Source organism: Sinocyclocheilus anshuiensis, unplaced genomic scaffold (assembly GCF_001515605.1).
Source record: "Sinocyclocheilus anshuiensis isolate Anshui unplaced genomic scaffold, SAMN03320099.WGS_v1.1 scaffold963, whole genome shotgun sequence".
Classification (NCBI taxonomy): domain Eukaryota; kingdom Metazoa; phylum Chordata; class Actinopteri; order Cypriniformes; family Cyprinidae; genus Sinocyclocheilus; species Sinocyclocheilus anshuiensis.
The window spans coordinates 458353-481760 of NW_015544183.1; the positions used below are offsets into that span (position 1 = coordinate 458353).

At 38.2% G+C, this 23408-nt stretch overlaps 1 protein-coding gene across 4 annotated transcripts in view; it reads left to right on the top strand.

Annotated features, from left to right (window-relative positions):
• Positions 1 to 23408, top strand: part of LOC107696379 (protein quaking) — a 130373-nt gene that overhangs the window by 81740 nt on the left and 25225 nt on the right. For all 4 annotated transcript variants that reach the window (XM_016496680.1, XM_016496682.1, XM_016496679.1 and 1 more), the window contains exon 4: positions 8798 to 8941. In XM_016496680.1, coding sequence (XP_016352166.1) covers positions 8798 to 8941 — 144 coding nt within the window. The remainder of the gene's footprint in view (positions 1 to 8797; positions 8942 to 23408) is intronic.

Here is a 23408-nt window from a genome sequence, read left to right on the forward strand (position 1 = left end):
AATATATATTAAAAATATATATATTAAAAAATCTTACTGACCGCAAACTTTTGAATGGTACTGTATTCTATACATTTCAGGTTGTATAAATTAACATTGGTTAAATTGTTGTTGTAAAATATTGTTGTTCATTGTTAACTTGATAACTAATTCATGTTAATGCATTGGACCTTATTATAAAGTGTTACCAGAATAATTTAAATAACTACAGACTGACCCTAGACCCTGCTCTTAAGATAACTTCTAGCTGATATATATTTTCTATCTTGTCTATCAATATAAAGTTTCACTTAAGCTGCACTTGTGTAAACATGACACAAAGGACAAGGATGTTTGCCCAAGACAGGAATAATCTAATCAATTACATATAGGTGGAATAAACCAATAAGTAGGTCCAGAATGGAATCTGCATTCTCCACAGAAGCTCTACAGAACACGTCGTTCATTCAAAATCTGCAAATCCCTTAAGTGTTAAACTTCAGTGTGTAATATGTCTCAATATTTTTTGTTACAGATGTCATACCTCAAATAATGCAGCTGGTTAAGGAGAGGAGTTTCTGAAGGCAAAAGTCAATCTCTTGGATTACTCTGTTGAGATTCAAAAGTCATTCATTCTAATTAAACATTTCTATCCAAGCAACATATTAATTGCAAGTATTTCATTAAATTATAGTTCATGTTTTACCAGTGCCCAATTCCTTTTGGAGGGCTCTTAAAAGCATGAACAATTCTGTTTCATGTGAAAGCTCAGTCTCTAGTGAAGGCTTTGCGACTTTATCCATTCTTCTGACATTTTTGTCATTGAATATATTTCTCCAGGTATAGCAGAGCTGTTTCAACAGCAATTCCACAGGCAGTTCATGTCTATTAGTGTCATTATTATTGGCGAGGAGGCGATTTTCTTTCTGACTGCTCCTGTAGTTCATGCACTCACACTTGTTGTTGCAACAGCAGCTTTCAACAGCTTAATCTCATGAGATACCATGAGCATTTTCCACTGTTAAAACATTGTCACATTGTGGATGGCCTTTAAATATAATTTAGTTAGTCTTTCTCTGTCTCACCTTCACCTTAAGCACAACTTTGATGTAAAGGAAAGTGACAAGTGGCAACAAGAGTGCTGAAATTTCTACCATCACTCAAGACAAGTGTTTCGCTGCTGTTAGCATCTATCCAGCACTTATTTACTGATGTACTGTATCCATATTGAACATTCAGTACTGTCCTACGGTAAAGCAGATGTGTAAACACACACACACACACATATTCATAGTTTCCAGATGAGAGTTGGTTACAAAGTGTTTCTTAGCAGTTCCTTGTTCATTTTTAAAACGTATTTGACTGTACAGAACAAGACATGTAAAGATTCGGAGGTCCATTTAAAAATCCAAAGTGATAGACATTCTCCATTTATATTTTGATTATGGCTAGTTTTGGTTATGGATAAGCCTAATGTAGGATAGGCCTAAAGTATATTAACAAGCGTATTCTCACATTTTGTCATGTATATTTTTAAGTTACAAAAATTGTACAAAAAAATCTACTAAACTGAAGAAAAAAAGAAGTATCAGGGTTTCCACAAAAATATGAAGTTTTCAGAATTTATAATAATAATAAATGTTTCTTTAGCAGTAAATCTACATATTAGAATGATTTCTGAAGAAATAAATAAATTGCATTTTTTTTTATTGTAATCTGTAATAATATTTTACAACACTGTTATTACCTTATCTTTGATTAAATAAATACAGCCTTGTTGAGCATAATATACTTAATTAAAAATATTAAAATATATATTAAAAATATATATATTAAAAAATCTTACTGTCTTATTTAAAGGAGTCCTAGTGTTTCTTAGCAGTTCCTTGTTCATTTTTAAAACGTATTTGACTGTACAGAACAAGACATGTAAAGATTCGGAGGTCCATTTAAAAATCCAAAGTGATAGACATTCTCCATTTATATTTTGATTATGGCTAGTTTTGGTTATGGATAAGCCTAATGTAGGATAGGCCTAAAGTATATTAACAAGCGTATTCTCACATTTTGTCATGTATATTTTTAAGTTACAAAAATTGTACAAAAAAATCTACTAAATAATTTACATGTTACTAAATGAATGGTATAAAATTCCGCAAGATAGTATTTTGTGTAAATAGAAAAATAAAACACTAAAAAATAATATCAATCATTTTAAATGCTTGATATTAAATTATACTAAATTAATTGAATTTAGGCATTTCATTTTGGCAACAAAATGAAAAATGGATATTCATTTTATTAATAGTATTTTGTGTAAATAAATTTTAAAAAGTAGACAATACAAACTAAAATCAATCACAATAAATTAAACAAAATGAAAAATTGATATTAATTTTTAGATTTTCTAAAGATTACATTTAACGATATTATTAAATTGGGTTTTTAAAAATTAACTGATGACAACACAACTTTGATGTCATAAATGTGAAAATAAACATTAACAATAAAATATCCAATATTAAGACATTTAAATCCCATTTTAATCAATACTGATTCATTTTTAAAAATTGCATCCATAAAAACAAAGCCATGTTCATTCAAAGAAAAAGTAGCGCGCACTAAATAAATTGTAGATCAGCCCAGGGCACGTAGGGATTCTTGACGCTGATATACAAAGTTAATATGGCGCGTGTTGTCTTGCTGATGTAGTTTCCGTCATCTTTGTTCTTACTGGGCCTGTCAGAGAGACTCTGCAGTGTTGGGCCTGCTGGCAATTACTGTTATTAGAGCTGTCACAAACACTTCAGATTCATCCTCTCGCAGCATCACTAAACAGACCCACACGTGTATGACAGTATTTTATTTCTAAGTCTCCTTCTCACATTTTGCATACATATTAAAATGATTGTTCATGCATAACTATTGTAGTAGTTTAAACACAGTGGGCCTCATTCATGAAACATTCGTAAATATGAGTAAATTTTGAGTAATTTACGCGTAAAACGGACCTTCCTGAAAACTCTCTTCCGGATTCACAAATACTTCGTAAAGGTCAGATTTGATAGTTAAATGTGTGTATGTTAATGAATTCCAATCATTCGTAAATAGGGCGCGCATGCACGCTCATTCACAATTGGCATATTCCCCGCCTATGAATTACAGTTACGCAAATTACGTATCTAGGAATGGTGTGGAATCCTTTGGACTCAATTCTCAGGTTTGGCAAGTTATATTGCATAAATGCATAAGAGACTAATAGGCTATATGCCTAACAATAAAATAATAAATTAACGTGCGTCCACCAGAGCATTTTTAGCCAGCTGACATAATGCCTGATGCTCTTCTGAAAACGACCAGCTGGTGATGCATTTTTCTGGAGTGACGCGTTGTTTGCTATGACTTGGAATATTCACGGCAGTAACATGTTACAAGTATCTTATTTTGAAGAATATTACTGAATATAAAAATGCAGTAACCAGCAATATTAACTTCCCCATTGTTGTGTTGTACAAGTATAATGGTTGGTCAATGTAGTGTTTGTCCCGCCCCTCCTCCACTGTGATTGGACAGCTGTGTAAAAGGGACAGTGACGAGCTGAAAAAAGACAGGGCAAATGAACTCGTTAAATATCATTATAATACATAGTGCATAAAAATGCAGTCATCAGTTTGTCTAAGAATACAGAACGTTTGAATGTTTTATGCACCATTTACACGTGGTAGGGAGCAGGTGTAAATTTCTTTCGTACCAACAACTAACATTTTGAAAATATGAAAATTTTCATGAATCCGAAAATTTACGTCAGAACGACTTTCCGAATGATTTACACAAAAATTTGTTCTGCTCGTGTTTCATGAATGAGGCCCATTGTCACTATGTAAATATCACTATTCAGTGCTTTGAGTTACCAGTGGATTTATGTCAAATTTAATGGGGTCATATTATAAGCAATCACATTTTCCTTGATCTGTTGTGACAAAAGAGTTCAGATAAGATTTCATAACTCAAAATGTCCCCCCGATCTAAAAAAGTAATTTTTTTTAAGATTCCTGATCATTTTAGTCTGATCATTTCAGTTTGAAAGGCACATTTTCAAATGTACAGCATTCACTCTCAGAAAAAAAGGTACAAAAGTTTTCACTGGGGGAAGTACATTTTCAAAAGGTACACTTTTGTACTAATATGTACACTTTAGGTACCAATATGGATCCTTCAGGTACAAAGGTGTACCTCTTGAAAAGGTAAAAATATATATTTATAATACAGGGTGAATTCTTATAAATTGGGACACTTGTATAAGTGTTAAAGGGACTGTACATTTTTGTGAAGTTACATTTAAATTTATCACATTCATTATGTGGTATCAAATAAACTAGCTTTCTTTCAAATGTGTTGGATTACATCTACAGGTTATACAGTATACGCTGCAGTATACCGATCAATAACAGTTACATTCTTGTGTAAATCATACTGCAATGAAAAATACTTTGACACATTGCTTTTGTCCCTACTTCCATATCAGTCATCAGTCAAACATGTCAGACATGTGATAACATACAAAGATAAGCAAGGCTTTATGGACTTCTCAGAAATTAGGATTCACAGATAAACAGAAACGCAAGCGAATACTGGCGTGAAAATACATTTGTGAACTGAAATGTTGGTTTATATGTTTGTCTGGAAGAAAATCTGATGAAATATCTCTAACAAATGATGTGAACCTTTTTTCCTTTGTTCTTTAAAATCCTCTAACAAGATGCTTTGATGTAATTTTGCCTTTACACAATCACCAAATCGTCTGGATTTGAAGGCAAAGCCCTCTGTCGTTCTACTAAATCTTTCCCGAGAGAGAGAGCCAGACTGGTGTTTGGTATTCTGCTGCTTCGTGGAGTTTTTCATAAGATTTGAAATGTATACATTGTACACACAAGATAAGGAATTTAGATGCGTCTGTCCTGCAGTAATAATCCTTGGAGTTTTTTCAGTCATCAACACGGTTGACCCGAATCATTACATCATCAAAACATGAACCTCCTCTGACTATGTTTACATGCACATTAAATATCAGAATTTGTTCATATTCTTCTTATGTTAACGTTAAGTGTTAACTTGACTTTCATAATCCAATTATACAAATATTCTGGTTTCTAGAAATCTGAATAAGAGCTGTCATATACTAGTATTAATCTGAATTATTTGTCATCTAAACACGAAAGTAATGCTAATTGCTACAAGATGTTTGTGAAAAAATTATAGAAGAAGCATTTTTGGAGCTTTTTACAAACATTAAAGCTAAATTGCTTTGTATTGTATTAACAAACAGAATGAGAAAAAAAGATTGAATTCCTGCCCCATCTGCAATTGGTCAGAAAAACAGATAACACACCATTGGTTGAGCTAGCGTTGCTACAGTATGTCAGACAAAACAAAGCAATGTTATGATGAGTCACAGTGTTACACTTTTTATGAAAATCAAATATAGCTGTCTCTATGCATTAAGCTGGAATACGAGGATGTTTAACATTTTGTTTTAGCATTAAAATTACACATTTCAGCCTTTAAAGAAAACAACATAAATCAATATACAGACAGCTGAAAGCACTGCAAGAGTCTTATGACCTACATTTTACAATTCATTGCATTTTTGTGTGCTGTTGTCAAAGACATGAATAAGAATTAATGAGTTGATAAAATTACTGTGAACTACTGTGATGTAAATCACTGTACTACTAAAACTGAATTAAAATAAGTCGCAAGAGTAAGCAAACAGATGGAAAGAACATATAATGCGACCATACGCCTATATGTTTGGCATTATATGTTCTTTCCAGCTGTTTGCTTACTCTTGTGACTAATGCATGTTGCTTCATGCATGCTGATTGTGTTTGTTTGAAATGATCACATGCATACTTGAATATTCCAAAACAGCTTTTTCGGAATAAAGGTATAGTCATTTATACTGTTATTTGGTGGAATTTTGTGGGTAAAATCCAGTCATTGGATTTCAGTTTACTAGGATTCCACATTATTGGGATTGTCATGAGAGTTTGAAAGATTTCCCATAGAGATTTTTCATTGGTTTTCAAGTGGGTCACACAAATTCACCACTTTGTCCAACAGAAAGCTGCTTGGTTTAAAATTGACTTCTGTTTGAGCTGTGCTTCATACATTGCCAAACCTTTGGCAATGGACGATTTTTTACACACAGAATTTTGTTAAATTGACCTCACCTTAAAAGGGATAGTTCACCCCAAAAAAAAAATTCTTGATGCCAGTTGCCATTCACTGCCATTATATGAACAAGCGCAAGTGAGACATTCCTTTAAATTTCTCCTTATGTGGTCTGAAAAAGAAAAAAGGGCATACTGCATTAGAACTACACAAGGGTGAGTAAATGATGACTTAATTTTCATTTTTGGCTCAACTATCCCTTTAAAGGCTGAACCAGAATATAGACCTTAATCTGAAAATGTTGTGTATGTAAACATGGTCACTGTGGTGAAATATATTGGTGAGCATGTTGAAGAACAAGCTCTTGTCTCATTACACTCCCCCCTGCGTGTGCCTTCGTCCTCTCCTGGCCGAGTCGTGATATTAGTTCCCAGAGCTTTCCAATGTGGAGTTGGCGCTCCTTCAGAGCAGCATCATTGCCTCGGTAAGGATTACAAAAGAGCAGGACAATGGATTTATGGACATTGATTGCGCTACTGCTCGGCTACCACACTCGCAGCTCAGAGACGTGCACGAGGGGAAAGAGGTGTAAACAAAGGCCTAGTGAAGGACCCCACAGTTGGACATATTTCCTGCGTTGACCGTTGAAGGCGCGTCACTTTGACTACCAGCCTGTCACCGGCCGCCCTGCAGGAAACAGCCGCGTCCTGATGTGAGACAACCTGCCTGGACTGCGGGAAAAACAAGTGTCTTAGCTGTATATTACCCTCAGACAGTCTGGCACATACACGGATATACACACCACCTCTACTCCGGTCCCTCCTGGCTGTCTTTGGAAGGCTTTTTTTATTTAGTCTTATTGACAGCGTGGCTGTGGTTGAGTTGCTGCGCTGTGACAGTCAGCCTCAGAAGATCAATTTTTAGCACTTGTCACTACCAAGGAAAGCCAAGTAAATCAGCCAAGCGAAACCAAAGGGGCAAACAGAGAGAAAAAGGAAGTGACCTCATAACACCCGGGCACCACCATCCTGAATGATAAATCATATTGAGTGTGTTTGGCGATACGCAACGCTGTTTCCACCCTTCCTCGCTTTACACCGAAAGGGGCAACAATGGATCCTTAATGAAAATCAGCAGGCAGAGCGCGGGAACACAGACGCCGACGCTGATTTCCATCAATTTCCCATTTGCAGTCACGAGGAGAAAAAATGAACAGTGTTTGCATATCTGATTAATGCATAAATCAGATCTTGATTTTTCATTTGGAAATCCTTCAGGAAGATGAGAAAAACAGCAAAACAAGCCAGATGCAGACAAACAAAAGCGGTGGTGTAGGCGAAGTATAACAAGCCCCTTCAACTTAATGTGCTCTGGGTTTCTATCAATTAAGCTGTTTGCCCTCAGCAATCTACAGAGCTTTTTAATCCAAAGTTTTCATGGTTTCCTGTCATATAATTTAGTTTTTAAAGCCCCTATATTTCCGCTCCACTAGCTGCACCAAACAGAACTGCAAAAATAACTTGATTTTAATATTTTCTGAAGAAAATGTGAGTGGTATTTGCCTATGCAAATTTGCCACCACAATGCTTTGGAGTTTCCAAAGCATTATTATGCAGTTGCTGGGGTGTTCGTTTTCTTGGTGATCTCATACTGGCCTTACTAATGTTTCCAAACAGGTTTCACAAATGCTTCTGCTGCTCCCCGTCTGCCATTGGTCTGACAGAACAGATAGCCACGCCCCAAACTCAATCCATTGGTTGAGCTGCTGTTGCTGTGTGCTTCTGGTCTAGATTCTTAAACAAACAGAGCAATGTTTTGAAAGTGCCTCACAATGTTTACATCTTTCAACATAGGAATGGCTTACTTATAGTTGACTCTGTATATTAATCTGAGTTAAAAGCATATTTTTAAAAAAATTATATCAGCTTTGAGTGCTGCTTAGCTCTGACTCATTTCAGCAGTGATCTAGTTTTGATTTGTTGCTCATGCTATTGTTGCTTCTCTCCGCTAGCTGTGAAGCTTTTGTCACTGCCTGCCTTGAGACTGTATGAATTTTACGAGGTCTCTTTTATAGAGCTGTGTCTCACAGGATGACATATACATGGCATCCTGACTTCTGATTTAGTAGCACACAGCAGATCAAAGAAACAGCTTCTCCGTTTTATTTTTACTTTTACATCCTCTCTGTTGTAGTCTGTGTTTTTATTAGATTTGCAGTTGCACTTGGGTGTTATATAAGTATCAAACCCCACAGACAGAGTGGGAGCTAAGACAAGTCCCAACATCTTGCTTGAACCTCATATCAAACACATCATATCATATTTCTGGTGAACTCTGTTAAAACATGTACATTGTAGCCAATAGGTCAAGGTTTGTGTCACAAACGATGCACTATACTATGCACTCCTACTATGCACTACTGTCTATTGTATGAATTTTATTTTAAGGTTATTTTGTCATCCAACATCGGAGTCCTTCCTCCTCCGGTACATAAGGAAAGCTGCGACAGCTGAGTGCATGAAATGTCTATATTATTTAGACCCTCTCTTTGCTTTTTTTATAGACATCCTTGATTGTAGCAATCAACATTTTGTATAGCAGTAGTGCATCTAAAACATTTCTCTCTCGTTCTCTCTCTGTGCAGGAGGAACAAAACCGAGGCAAACCCAACTGGGAGCATCTGAATGAAGACCTCCATGTGCTCATCACGGTGGAGGACGCCCAGAACCGGGCTGAGATCAAGCTCAAGCGTGCAGTGGAGGAGGTTAACAAGCTACTCGTGCCTGCGGTGAGTGCCACTGCTCATCTGCTTACACGCTTCCTTTCTCCTCATTCTAGTTGCAAAACTCTCTTGAATATAATGCATCATGCTTATTTAGGCTTTCTGATGTTATATGTGTCAAAATGACAGGAGATGGGCTTTTGAAATTATATGCCATGGGCTTTGTTGAGGTTTGAAATCATTTCCACACAATAAATTGGCCCCTTCAAACATCAGTACAGGTTCCGTTCACAGGCTGTTTGCGTGTAAGCGGTTTTATAATGTGTCTCACTGCAATGTTTAAATGCTCACATAATTTGCAGCTTTTCCTTCACTGTATCATATTCAACTCAAGTGCAAATATTGTATACAGTAATCATCAGCACTTGCCCTTTAGAAACCCAAATATCACTGATTGCTTTGTGACAATTTACTGGACACCAAAACAGAAATGTTCCAGACAGCTTCAATCAGTAAATAAAGCTGTTTTAATTCACATTATTCGTATTTGTAACAGGACAGATTGTTATGACATCATGCAAAGAGTATTCAGATTTCTGGGTCCATCAGACAAGCTGTTTTTTGTGACTAAGCATGATATAGCACATTAATGGTTGTTGTTTTTACTTATTATAAAGTGATTCCTAACTTGATACAGTATTTGTAGTATTTGGATTTGTTGGTCATGTAGCAGGTTACACACTCTTAAATATATACCAAAACTGATTAAACAGACATTTCTCTAAATATGGAGAAAATAGTCCAAATTTGGTATTTTGTTTAGCTTTACATCTGCTGGTTTTGATTGCTCAAGTTACTTAAACATTTGCTTGATTTTCATTGACATATGATTTCATAAAGATGCAGTATGTGCCACGGTGAAAGAGATACTGGATCTCGTTAGATAAGGTGTTCTTATATTAGTAATAGTATTAGTAACATTTGTGCATTAGTAATGTTCTTTTATTAGTAACAGTCACAGCACATTAGGACGTGTGTATCTATGATTGCATGCGGCCCTTAAAACATTTTCCTCTTTCGTTTCCTTTCCTTTTGGTGTCACTTGATGAGTGGGAAGTGAAACATTCTCCAAACACTCTCCTGACAAATAAGAAGTGCTGTGCAGGTCCAGTGTGGTTGAGTAATCAGTCACTCGAAACATTCTCTAAGCTTACCGTTGCATCATTGCCATTTAACTTTGTATGAAAGGGTTGGAAGAACAGGGTCAAGTCAGCCTGTATGGTCGTAAATTAAAGTATTTTAAGTGCTAGAAATGTCAGTGAGGCAGTTGGAATATAAAAGAATACACACTACTGTAGCTCTGTTTAGCTAAGCAGCGTTTTAAGGCATCATAGATGTACTTCCAACCAAAAACTGTTCCAAACAGTATGCAGCTAAAGTATGAAAGTCAAGAGAAATTTTGATTGTAAATAATGTATTCTATTCAGTGCTTATAAGGAGTGTTGGTCTAATTAAACTGTACTACTTTTGTTATTATTAATCTACTTTTAAAGGGTTGCCAACTTCAGAAAAGACAAATAAGGGACAATTGTGAATCTTTATAGGAAAATAAGGGACAGAAAAAGGGATGCTCAAAATATTTGTACCACATAGTGTATGTCATTTCCATGTCTGCAGTTAAGTATTTGTATAAAAGTTTCCTAGAAATAATCACAATTGTTTTGCTTATCCTATTTATGTACAATAAAGTTTTTTTTAATAAAGCATGTTTTAATAAAGTTACATTTTTGAACTAAAATGTTATTGCAACTATGTAGCCAATGAATGAATGAAAATGCATATTTTTCAATTAAAGCGTAGAGCATTGCATGTCAATCACTCATGAACCGTTCCACGATGGTTAGGATGCTGTCTTAGAAGGTATCTGCATATAGACAGTATACAGTGAGGGCAGTTGAGCACTCTGGAGTTTTGTTTAATGTACCTGAGATGGATAGATAATAATACACAGCAAATGTTGAGCTTATAGATTCCAGAGGCAACATTCTATTGTTCTCTAACGCTAGTGTTTTAGGATTTATGAGGTCACATGACCTTAAAAGTCAAGTCATGTGATGAGAAAGTGCATTGAGGTCACGGCCTTTAGTTTAAACAGTACGAACTGTTGTAGACTGATTCCAAAGCTCTGAGAGTCTACTAATGACTACTGCATGACCAGTGAGTCCTACCTCAATTATTTAATTAGCCTTGGGGCATTCATGAAGTGCTGAGGATTCAGATGCTCACTGCTTACTCTGTGTTGCATCGTTGCAAAATGTACCATGGTGACCATAGTCCTGATAAGATACTGTAGTAACCAGTGGAGCACTTCCCCACAAACCATGAAACTGGGCCTTGCATGCATGAAAGTTTACAGTAGGGATGAAAACAGGGATGTTATTTTGGCCAGTCTAGCCTCATCCAGCCTAAGGTTTCCTTTGCTCTGCTGTGCTTCCTGTGTACATATGTGTATGCCACATTACAAATTGTTGTGGTATAAATGCTGCTTATTATGTGGCAGTTGTTGTATTTTGGTCAGAACTGCAGCATATTACAATGTTTCTCAAACCTGGTAGTGGAGTAACCCCAAAAGTACACATTTTGGATATCTCTATTATCTGACATAGCCATTTAATGTCTTGGTGTCTTTATTAATGAGCTGATGAGTAGATTCAGGTGAGTTTGATTAGGGAAACATACAAAATGAGTCGGGGGTATTTCAGGACCTTGGTTGAGAACCAGTGGTATAGTGGGGTAGTATATGTGCTAATGACATACAACAGGGGTGGCCAACTTCGGTCCTGGAGAAACATTATTTTGAAAAGTGGATATCTGGAGCAGAAAACAAAGTCATTTCATTTCACCTCAGACCTTGCATCCATGGATTTTCTTTGTGTAACTCACTGCAAGGCTCAGAGAAATATCCGCTAGAAAGACAAGCAAGGTGTGGGAGCTATTTACCAGTTTAAAGGGGAAAACATGAATGAAAGGGAACTGATTTTGTTCAGAAACGTTTTGTTGACTTTTTTAATGTTTTCTCTGCATAATGCTTTATACATTAGTGTTTATAAGTGCAACACTGCTTTGGTTACACAGCAACAATTGCAACTGCTGTATTTCTGCTTGTCCAAAAGCACCAACTGAGAGTGAATTTGCATTTTCATTAAGCTTGACTATTACATATGGATCGCGTATACACACAAATTGTTTTGATGGTCTTCTGAGGGTTTCTTACTTTAGACTAGTGGACTGGTCAGTTACAACATTTCAGTTTTAATGGTGGTGAAATTAGTCATACTGCACATCCCTAGTTAGCACCAAAGTGGTTTACTGGATAGGAGTTTTTATATTATGCAATTTTTGTTTTTGGATGTTTTTGTTAGTCACAGAATTTATAAAATGCTACTACTGACAGTGCGAGTTGAATACAATCATGGCTGGTTGCAGGAAGACCAGTATATCATGTGGCCACCGGAGGAAAGATGATATGCTATTGCTTCGGTTGGCTGTAATGGCAAATGCCAACACCTTCAATAAGCTCAGTGAGAACAGTCACACCTCCCCAATCAGTGGACCTACACTTTGGGTTTCAGAGTGGACACAGTCTAGCTACTACTGCAACAACAGCATAACATTTAACCTGATCCTTCATCTAAGAGCAATTCCCTTGTAGCTAACTCCCAGACAGCCCACAGAGAGGCCGCCCCTTCCTTATCAATCCCAGCCCTGCTGCTGCTGTGTATGATGTCCGACAGTACCCTCCCATATCCCAAGGTGAAATCCATTAACACCTCTGTGTTTGCCTACAGGGACTTTTCTTTGTCAAATAGATGGAGGGAGGGATTTTTTTTTCTTTTCTGTTTGTGCTAAGATAACAGCCACTAGTGTTCTGCTCCAACTTCTGTAAAGATCTTTATAATTCCTGCTGAAATTTGCATACTGATTGATCGCAACTTGTGGCATTTGAGCTGCACGCTCTGCTTCTCCATATGTGGGTGGGGCTAGCAGCGCACCATTGGTGTTTGTGGAAAATATCCTTTTTCAACAAAATACTGTATATATCAGGCCATTCCCACTGTGAACTGAGTTGCATTATAATGCAGGTATCAGGTGGGCACCTGCTGGATTGCCAGTCTACCTTCTGGGGCAAGGTAGCAACCAAGGCACTTTATAGCAGCACAACAGGAGTCATCAACTTGGCATCTCAGAGTCATCTATTTTAAATTATTATCTACATCACCACCATTGCTCTCATCATCATAATCAGCAGCACTGGCAGTAGTGGCAGCAGTTGGTGTGGTGCACACAGGAAGCCAGTGGCCAGCAGGATACTGCTAACACAGTCAAAAGCAATTATCGTCAATGGCTTTGTGACAAATATATACAAGCCTTCGCTTCACAATTGCATCTGATTGTGCTGACTAAGGCAAGGTCTCACCAGACTCCCCTGAGCTCCTCTGTCTCTCATATGCAGGAAGGAAAGCTCGTTTACATATTACTAGTGGCAACATGCTGATCTTTTCAATGAAAGTGAATGGCGACTAGGGGCTGCTGAGTTTTAAAGAAAAAAAAACATAAAAGTACTGTAGTCCATATGATTTGAATAACGTGAATGTGAATGTGGAAGAGAAGATCATCAGAGGAAATGTCCTTTTTTTCACATAAAGATTTTAGAGCACTTAGAAGATGCATGGATGCCATTGTGTTTTGTTTTGTTTTGTTTTGTTTTTTGGAGCTTGACAGCCCTTGTTCTCCATTCACTTTCATTGTATTGAAAAGGGCACAGTCAACATTCTGCTAAACTTCCATTGTTATGTGCTTTTTGCAGAATGATACATCAGAGCTGTGAAATAGTGGACTGTGCGTATGCTCTGGTCATCTCAAAGCTGTCAGCTCATGGGGACCCTGATTTGAGTCTGACTTGGTTCAAATCCCTATCCTATTCCCCCTATCTCACTTCTACTTTCCTGTCTCTAAAAAAAGGCAAAGATTAAATAAATAAATAAATAAATAACGTATAAAAAGCTTGGAATGACATGAGAGTAAGAAAATGACCTTTTTAATTTTAGGTGATTTATTAGTTAATGTTTTCCTAAACCATGGAAGTTCTGTGTTATCCAAATGTTCTGAAATGTGAAAGGATAATAATATTTATTTTCATAGATTTAGTTGTTTGAAGTGATAGATTCACACTTTGCATGTTGTGGTAGCCCAGGAGGATATGAGCTCATAGCCAAAGCATTGAGCATTTGTTCCCAAGGTCCTGGGGAGTAACACTGAGATAACCATTGATTATGATTGTGTCTTTGAACAGAGAACTTAACATCATCTTGCTTGACATGGACCAGTCTGTCTATTTGATCAGTTGCAAATGGCCAGGTCATACTTTTATATCCAGGAAAGAAGTCCTATGTATCTGCATGAGAGGGGGACTATCTTTAATGGTAGCACGTGCAAATTGCATGTTCCTAAAAACATGTTGTACTCAAATTAAAGTTCTTAACCTCCTACATGTCACAGATGATTCATATTCCTGAATCTTTAATGGTAGCACGTGCAAATTGCATGTTCCTAAAAACATGTTGTACTCAAACTAAAGTTCTTAACCTCCTACATGTCACAGATGATTCATATTCCTGGAAAAAAACAGACGTCTCGTGTCACTTCGTTGTGAGTATTTTCAGGTATGCTAAGCAGAACTATGACACAACTTCAGCACCAAATTACATGCACACCCCAGAGAAAGCTAATTTCAGAAAGCATATTAAGGCCTTTATTTAGAACATAAGCCGGTAGGCAGCATCTAATCCTGTGGTGAGGTGAAGCGCTTACCGCTATCTGTTAGCTCTCAACATCCTCTAACTCCGTTTCCCCCACCCTTTGTTAGCGGTAGCTAGGCCTAAATGGTCATTGCTGAAGGGACTACTTTAATTAAAGTCCTGTCTGTCAGCCACCCCTCCGTGGCTCCCAGCCTGAAGCCATGACAGATAGAGGCAGCTCTAATTGTCAGGGCTGGAGATAAAGTGAAATTTGAAATTGGGTGTGGAGGCACTACTACCACACAATGCACATACACACATACACACACACCTCCCCTTTTTGTCCAGCTGTGCCAGCAGTGGTGTTGAAGAAGAGGGGATGTTAAGTAAACAGTAAGGGCAACACTTCTTTCTTGGGATGAAATAGTTCCAGCTCATCCCTGAAGTCCAGCATTTGTGGTCTCTGAGCTTTTAGAGTTGGGGGATTTTTGTATGATTCATGGTGGCTGCTAACAGAAGCATCATTATTAGTGTTGCTCATTGTTTAGGGGTGTCCAATCCAGCTCCTGGATAGACATCCTCATCCTGAGTTTAGCACCTACCCGGAAGCTTCTAGTAATCCTGCAGTTCCAGCTCATCCCTGAAGTCCAGCATTTGAGGTCTCTGAGCTTTTAGAGTTGGGGGATTTTTGTATGATTCATGGTGGCTGCTAACAGAAGCATCATTATTAGTGCTGCTCATTGTTTAGGGGTGTCCAATCCAGCTCCTGGATAGACATCCTCATCCTGAGTTTAGCACCTACCCGGAAGCTTCTAGTAATCCTGCAGACCTTGATTAGTTGCTACAGTTGTGTTTAATTTGAGTTAAAATCTACAGGAAGGAGGCCCTCCAGGAGCAGGACTGGACACCCCTGGTTAAGAGTAACAGATTTGAACAAATCCCTATCCCTAACTTCATAACCCAATGTATGCCAAACTACGAATATAAATTATATTACTTTTCTTAGATACAATGGGTGGAAGAATCATGCAGACTTACACTTAAGGAAGAACCCAAACTATATCTGGGGAGCAGAATATCATAGAGACTTCAGGGCAGACTTGGCCAGTAAGCAACCACCTAGAAACCAACCAGAACACCCGAGCAACTACCTAGAACTCTGGAAACCAGCCACAACACCCTTGCATCATTTTTTTTCTTGTTACCAGAAAATGTAAACATCTAGTCATTGGATTTTTTGGATCTTTTACCTTGATTTCTTTCTACTTCACACATATCCACATGCCAATGTTTTGAGATTCTCAAACTCTTCTTGCCTAATTCACCCGCTGGCACACGTGCTCACTACGGGATTTTGAGCCCTGCAGATTGCGAGCGACTGCTGGGAGAAGCATTTAAGAGGCGAAATCTAGGCGGGGTATGCACACGATGTGTTTGGGGATTACTGTGACATGCTCAGCGAATGTTAGTCACACATAACTGAATCTCTGCCTGCAAGATTGCACATGGACACCCTCACATCTTTGTAAGAATGCTTGAGTGGATGTAGAAGCAAAGGTGCATTATGGGTGAGCAGAGCCAATGTTGCTGTTTGTGACGCCTTTTTTTTTTTTTAGAAAGGCAGGAGAATGAAGGGCCCAGTGTTTTGTGGGAGGTTCCATCTGTTCCCTTCATGGCACAATAGGCTCCCTCTTGCATGACATGTTTTTCTGCCTCTCGCTGTTTCTCAGAGTGCTCAGCACTAGCAAAAGAGAGAGCGGTTGAATAGAGCCTATGTCTCTCATTTCAGAAATTTGTGTGTGTGATGCCAGTGAATCTCTAAATAAGACATGTTGTGTTCATTTGTGTGCACGCACTTTCGGATCTCAAGAAATGACTGCACATTTTTGCATATCTTTGTCCCTTTCTCCAGGTGCACATGCTGCCTCCTTTTGTCCAAAGGTCTCCTTTCCATCAGTAATGTGACTGTATATGTCGACGGGTGTAACTCTGTATGTGGCTACGGTGTACGTGTGAACGGCAGGACTGCTCTGTGGTCAAATGATTGAGTAGTCATCCATGTCTTTGAGGCTGAGAGAGCATCAAAAGGCTCTTTGTTTACAACTGGAGTGTGGAAATCCTGAGCGGGCTCTTTGGCCCTACAGGGTTGGATAATGCTCCCAGTGGGGCTCATTCCCCTTCCCCTCCTCTGAGAGAGTCCAGCATCTTTTCTCTCCCTCTCATTCTGTTCTGTTATCGCTCTGTGTGTCCCTCCCTCAGTCTCTCATGATGTTATTGAGTAACACTTTGTTTTGGAGCTAGTGTTGGTACAGTTCGGTTGCACAGGGAATAAAGGCTAGTTAGGGTTCACAGGGCAGAGAGTGCATTACCGTGGCAACTGTTTAAGAGGGCCCGTCCTCAAAGGAGCGCACCGGGTCATGTGACTGTACTACAGAGGGGCTTAAATCATCCGCCCACCACCCCCTGCTTTCAGATTTTCAGCTACTTTAAAGAACAAGCTCACTCATTCATAGGACAAGATGCAATCTGCAGACTTTTTCGCATCTCTTGCATTGATTTTGGGGGAAGTATGTGGAATTCTACTGAATGGATTTAAATGGGTTTAAATGTTGTTTACACTAACACAACAAATGCCATGAGTTTCAAACGGAGCTGATGAACAGGGGTTTTGTTCTTTAAGTGTATGAACCTGTTTGGTGAGACTAGTGGCTCTGAAATTACACATTTCACCTTTACTAAATGAACAGAGAGGGACAGATATTTGTACCATTTTATGAATGACAGACGTCTCTGTAAATTCCACAGCAAATTTTCTTTAGCGTTCTGAGGGCCCACATTCTGTGTGGGCCTACTTATTTATACTCGTCACCTTGTTCTACTCTTTGCTACCTCTCTCTATCCCTTTTCAGGAATGACAGAGTAATCCCTGAGTAAATAGAGGGATAGTGTGAAGATGCAGACTCCAGGGCCGTTCAGAAATCTATCCAGCTTCTCTGCTCCGTCGAGCTCCAATAGAACAGCTGCCTCCCCTGGGCACCATGGAAACGAAATGTCACGAACGAAATAAAGGCTCCCGTTCCGAGCATGTACCTTCTGTCATTAAACGCCACTTTCCCCAACGCTACACTTAGTCTTTAATGCACTGCTTGACTTTGCCAACGCCGGGTGGCCTTTTCTTCCGAGAAAACGCCAAGATCACTTGTGTGTTGTCATCTCTGAAACCTTTTCTTTTTAGTCTCTGACTTCCCTGCACTGCTGCAAGGGTAAAGAATGAATATGATACACTGTGATTGTTGATTGTGAAAGGGTATGTGAAAGATTGACCTTTATAATTCTATGGGTTGATTCTTGGAATTTCCTTCAGGCCAGTGCCAAAAGAGAGGTCTACATAACATTATTATGAAAAGAACCCTTCCTTTTTGTTTTAATACCCAATCCTGTTCCTGGAGATCTGCCTACCTGCAGAGTTCAGATCGAACCCTGATCAAACACATGCACCTGTCTGTAATTATCAAGTGCTTCTGAGGTTCTTAATGAGCTGATTCAGTTGTGTTTGATCAGGAAGGTAGATCTCCAGGAACAGGATTGGGCACCCCTGTTTTAATATAATTTTAGTTGTCTCTTCTCAAGAGTTTCATAAGAGATCTCAACAATGTCTCAAGACACTCAAGTATTTCTCGTCAAATTCACCTATAGCCCAAATTGTCTCGTCAGGCTGGCCACATTAATTTTATAGCTCTATACTGTGTCAACAACAAATGCCTCATTTGTGTCTTTTTCATTTCTCCTAAGGAATGAGACTGGGGTATAAGCTGGAGACTTTTAACAATTGCTCTCAATCTCATTGCTTTCTAGGAGAATATTAAAGGTGTCTCATTTGTGATTTTTCTTTCCCATGGATTGTCACTCCATGTCCCTTCTCAAGTGGTTCAGGTTGGTTCATTACTCCGGTAGTATACCAGATCATTAGCTGGTGGTTCTGTTTGGGCTTAACAATGCTCTTCATTCAGACGAGAAGATAGTCCCTCTCATGCCGATGTTTAGAATTCGCATGCAGCCTGAAGATGAATAATACAGGAACGCATGCACTTTTAAAGGGCAAAATTACTCAAATCTGTTTTTCAGACAGTCTGGGACAGACGCAGATGCTCTGTGGGAGCTGCTCTGCTGGAGGATGAGAAAATTCTGTGATGTTGAGGAGCACTTTCACTCGCTCTCTCTCTTTCTCAGACCTTTTCTAATTCCCCCGTCATGTTTTTGACTTTGTGACCAGCCTTTTTGTTGCAGTCCTCATTTTTTGCATGTTGTGAGAGATTAAAGCTTCCTTTTCTATGAACAGAGATAAGAGGACTGTATTGTTATGGAGAGATGGCTAGTTGCAGGGTTACCGGGTAAGAATGTGTGTTTTGGAGAAGGAAAGAAAGTGTGTGTACTTCTGCTAAACAATCAAAGTTTCACAACGATAAAGTGAGTCTTGGTGAACTCTCTTTCTCTCTCTCTTTCTCAGTCTCTGTGTGCTGTCTCCTCAGTTCAAAGCCAGTTTGATGTATGAGACTTCCTCCTCCTCCTAATTGCACCTCTTTAATTCCAATGAGTAGGATGCCTACGCTCTGACAGCTAATCACTGACACGGCCCGCTTTACTCGGCAGTTGGGTGTACTTGTCTGGAAACTTCATGTGTGTGTGTGTGTGTGTGTGTGTGTGTGTGTGTTTAGACACATGTGCATGCATGTGCGCTTGCATTGTTTGCGCTAGAATCTCATTCGCTTCCTGTGCTAAACTGTCAGACGCAACAGCTGGCAGGACACTGTAACGTTTCAGGCATCTGTTCTAATGTACTCAGGTAATATCAGGCTTGCCATTAAGGCTACTTAATTGGTTTGTTTTCTCTGATAAGTGTGCAATAAAAAGATTTCAATATGATCTGAAATATTTCTCATCAGATTTTTCCAAGACCAAATTATCTCAGCTATGCCACTTATGTTAATGCAATATGAAATCTAAATTGACCCTATTTATTTCCTTTATGAAAATCATTGGTATGTGTAATTTCTAATGTAAACATCTGTCTTATATCTTTTAGCAAAGCAACTTAAAACAAATCGCTCTTATTTTTCAACCCCTCCTCTCCAACCATCTGTCCCCACTGTGGTATTATGCATCCACTTTTCACAATCCAAATAATTTCTGATAAATCAAATTGAATGTCCTGTTTTCCCTGGAAATACATCAGATTAAGTACAATTTTGTAGCAAATAGCATTTCATGTTGACTTTAATTTAGTTTTATATGACAGGTTCAACCCTCTCGTTGACCCTCAGAATTAAACTGATAATTTTTGCCACTGTAAGGTCATTGTGCCACTAGTTGCTAGTAGGCATTTGTAAGCTGTTGGACATTTAGATGTATATGTTTTGTGAACAGGGACTCATTAATGTACTTATAGTTGAGACATCAATAATATGATGGTTTCTAAACAACTTATTTTTACAGCTTAATTTCAGTAAAGGGTATAATGGAATTAGGAAGCAGTTCTACATTTTCAACATTACAGTATGTTTGCATAGTACTTTGAACTCTTTTATTTCGTTTTCAAGGAAAATCCAGTTCTCCTAGATAGTCTCCTTTAATGTAACTTTGCCTTTCACTGTCCTTCACAGTCCAGTAAATGTCAGAAATGCTTAGCTTGATTAAATGTGTTCATGTTTGTTTTTCCAAGCAAGACAGACTGATTAAAATGACAAATTATGAATACGAGTTTTAAATATCAGGGTTATTATTACACTTGATTGAGAAGCGTGTTATGTTACCTGTCGTCTAGTACATATATTACACTTTCAAATCATGCAGACAGGACTGAAGTGAATTAACATACTGATTTGTCTTCATTTACTATCGAACCAGCTGCACATCTGTGTGTGAACTCTGTTGTTTAATACTCCTAATACATCTTGTCTGCTTAGTGTGTTACTGTTGTTTATGGGCCACAGTACAGATAAGGATTTTATTCAACAGAGCCTGCATTTGTATGCGCCCAGATGCGGGCACATACACAGAGTTTTGGCACCAGGGACACTTGCACTACTTCCTTCTCTCAAAGCCAATTAACATGAAACCTCAGACTGTAAGCTTCGCGTTCTCCCACAGGTTTGAGGCTGAATTGAAGCATGTTCACATACTGCCTCTCCAAACGCACAATGTACATACACAAGTCTATCTCTCTCAATCTCTCGCTCTCTCTGGCCATTGTGACCCTGAGTATTTTCCCTTACATCCAGGAAAGGCTACTTCCCTGCCTCTTACCGAAATAAACTGTCTTCTAATTTGAACCTGCGGGTGTTCAGACAAAGAATAGAGCTCATGATCTTTGCTCACATTTATGTGCCTAAATTTACCTTGCAGTTTTAGTGGAGGCTGCAAATTTCAATTAAGCATAACTGATGTATTCACAGTCTAATTTGGCCATAAAAAGACTACCATAGTATTACCATTGTTTTTTTTTATGTGTACTATGGTAGAACCGTATTTTTTTATTCTGAGAAAAATAACTTTGGAAGTGCCATCAAATAGTAATACCTTGGCTATACTTTAATGTATAGCATATTGAGATTCATACACCATGGTATTTACATGGTTTTTACTGAAATACCATGGTAAATGTCCAAAAAAACTTAAAATAAAATATCATAATGGTAGTACATAATAACATAGTATCTATGGTACTTGTATATATATGTACCATGATATTCTTGGAAGTACCTTGTAGTACTATGTGAATACCATGGTACATACATTTAGTAAGTACCATGTATTTTGATATATTACCATGGTAATGCATTGTGTTTCCCATTGGGCTTAGTAGTACAGTGATGGTATCACATGGTAATACTCTGGTACTTTAAAATATACCATGGCATTAACATGGTACATGTTCAAAATACTGTGGTACTACCATAATAGCATGTCCAAAAAACCCTTGGTAGTACAGTGGTATTTTTGGTTCCTAGAAAGTACCATAGTTTTGTTTTGTTTTTGTTTTTGTAGATATGTACCATGGTAATTCTGGGGGTATATATAAATATAGTAACCATTCAGTACCATAGTTCCTCCACAGTACTTTTTTGTCCAAGGGAATGGACAGTCTCATGTGCTTCCGGCCGTTTGTGTCAATATATGATGTTCTTAGTTAATTTTCTCTCTCAATTAACAAGTGCTCATCATATTACGCAAAGCCAATTACAAGAGGTACGGCAAGAAGGCTCAACATAAATATTGGATTAAGCTGTATTTATTCTCATAAAGCAGTTTTAATCTTCACAATGCCTGTATCTGTGTGTGTGTGTGTGTGTGTGTGTGTGTGTGTGTGTGTGTGTGTGTGTGTGTGTGTACGCGTGCGTGCGTGTGTGTTTGTGTAAGCATGTGAAAGAAAGCAGGAAATATGTGTTATTTTTCAATAAGCACAGCTCTGGTTGTCTTTATGTCTCTGTGGGGAGGATTCATCATATGTGCAGCTGTGAAACAATCAAACTCACAGCTGATTTTTAGTTTGTGCTTGACGTCAGAAAGCCAGGCAGTATTATTGCACTAAAAGTCAAACTATCCTGACCAGCCCATCTCCGCAATATTGATTCAACCAATAGCATGAGATTGGGGCGGGGCTATCTGTTTAACTGACCAATGGAAGGCAGGGGGAGTGTTCACAAAATCTGTCAACTTATTTAGTGTGAACATGCCGATGTAGGTTTAAACATCAAGATCAGAGAAAAACGTATTATTTATTTCAGAAACTCATGATTTGTTTTCTTGTGCTGTTGGTTTGTTGATTTGCATGTAAACTCTTAAAAAAATGGCAGATTTTTCATAGTTATCAAGTTTGTTGTACATGTAAACTAGGGCTGAACGATTAATTGCATTTGCGATAGTATCGCGATATGAAAAAACGCGATTTTTCAATCGCAGAGGCTGCGATTACACTCGGTCATGTGACACGCGAGAGTAAACAGGTGTGTTCGACTTGAAGATCGATTGGTGTATGACATCAATGTATGGAGAGAGTAAGCATCAGCATCAGCAGAAAAAGAAAAGAAATAAAACAGTAAACAGCCAAAGGACGTAACTTAGAATGGGAGATGGATCGGTTTGTGAAAGCAAAGAGAAAAGCCATAGATGAAGTCGCACAGACCCAGGCAGGTGCTGGTCATTTAAAAGCTAAATGCAGAAAATATGACGAGGTATGATATGATGAATGATGAATATGATGATCTTGCTCTCAGCTTCACTCACCATGTCTATACCGGATACTACAGTTGTACCACACCACAACAGCTCTACACTGGACGCAACAAAGCGACCGTTGCAAATCATTTTAACTTTGTGTCAGTACATCATAAATAGAACGAGGCATCAGTTTAACGTTGGGGTTTTGTCGTGTTGCACCGCGCCGCATCCAGTGTAGACAGCATCACTGATTATAATGGGTGTAGTCTGAGGTGGTATGGGGATTCGGGAAAGATTTTTTTATAGGTTTAAAGGGGGGTGCGACCAAAAAAGTTTGAAAACCACTGGTCTAAAGTTAACAGACAGTGTTTAGTGCAGTCCACATGTTTACATATGTTTATCACAGTGACTTTGAATTACCTAAAGTAGTGTGGTAAAGCAACAGATTTGTTTTTATATTTCTGCAATCTACTTTAGTTTGTGTGATTTGTTACTGACTTTCATATTAATGTTTACAC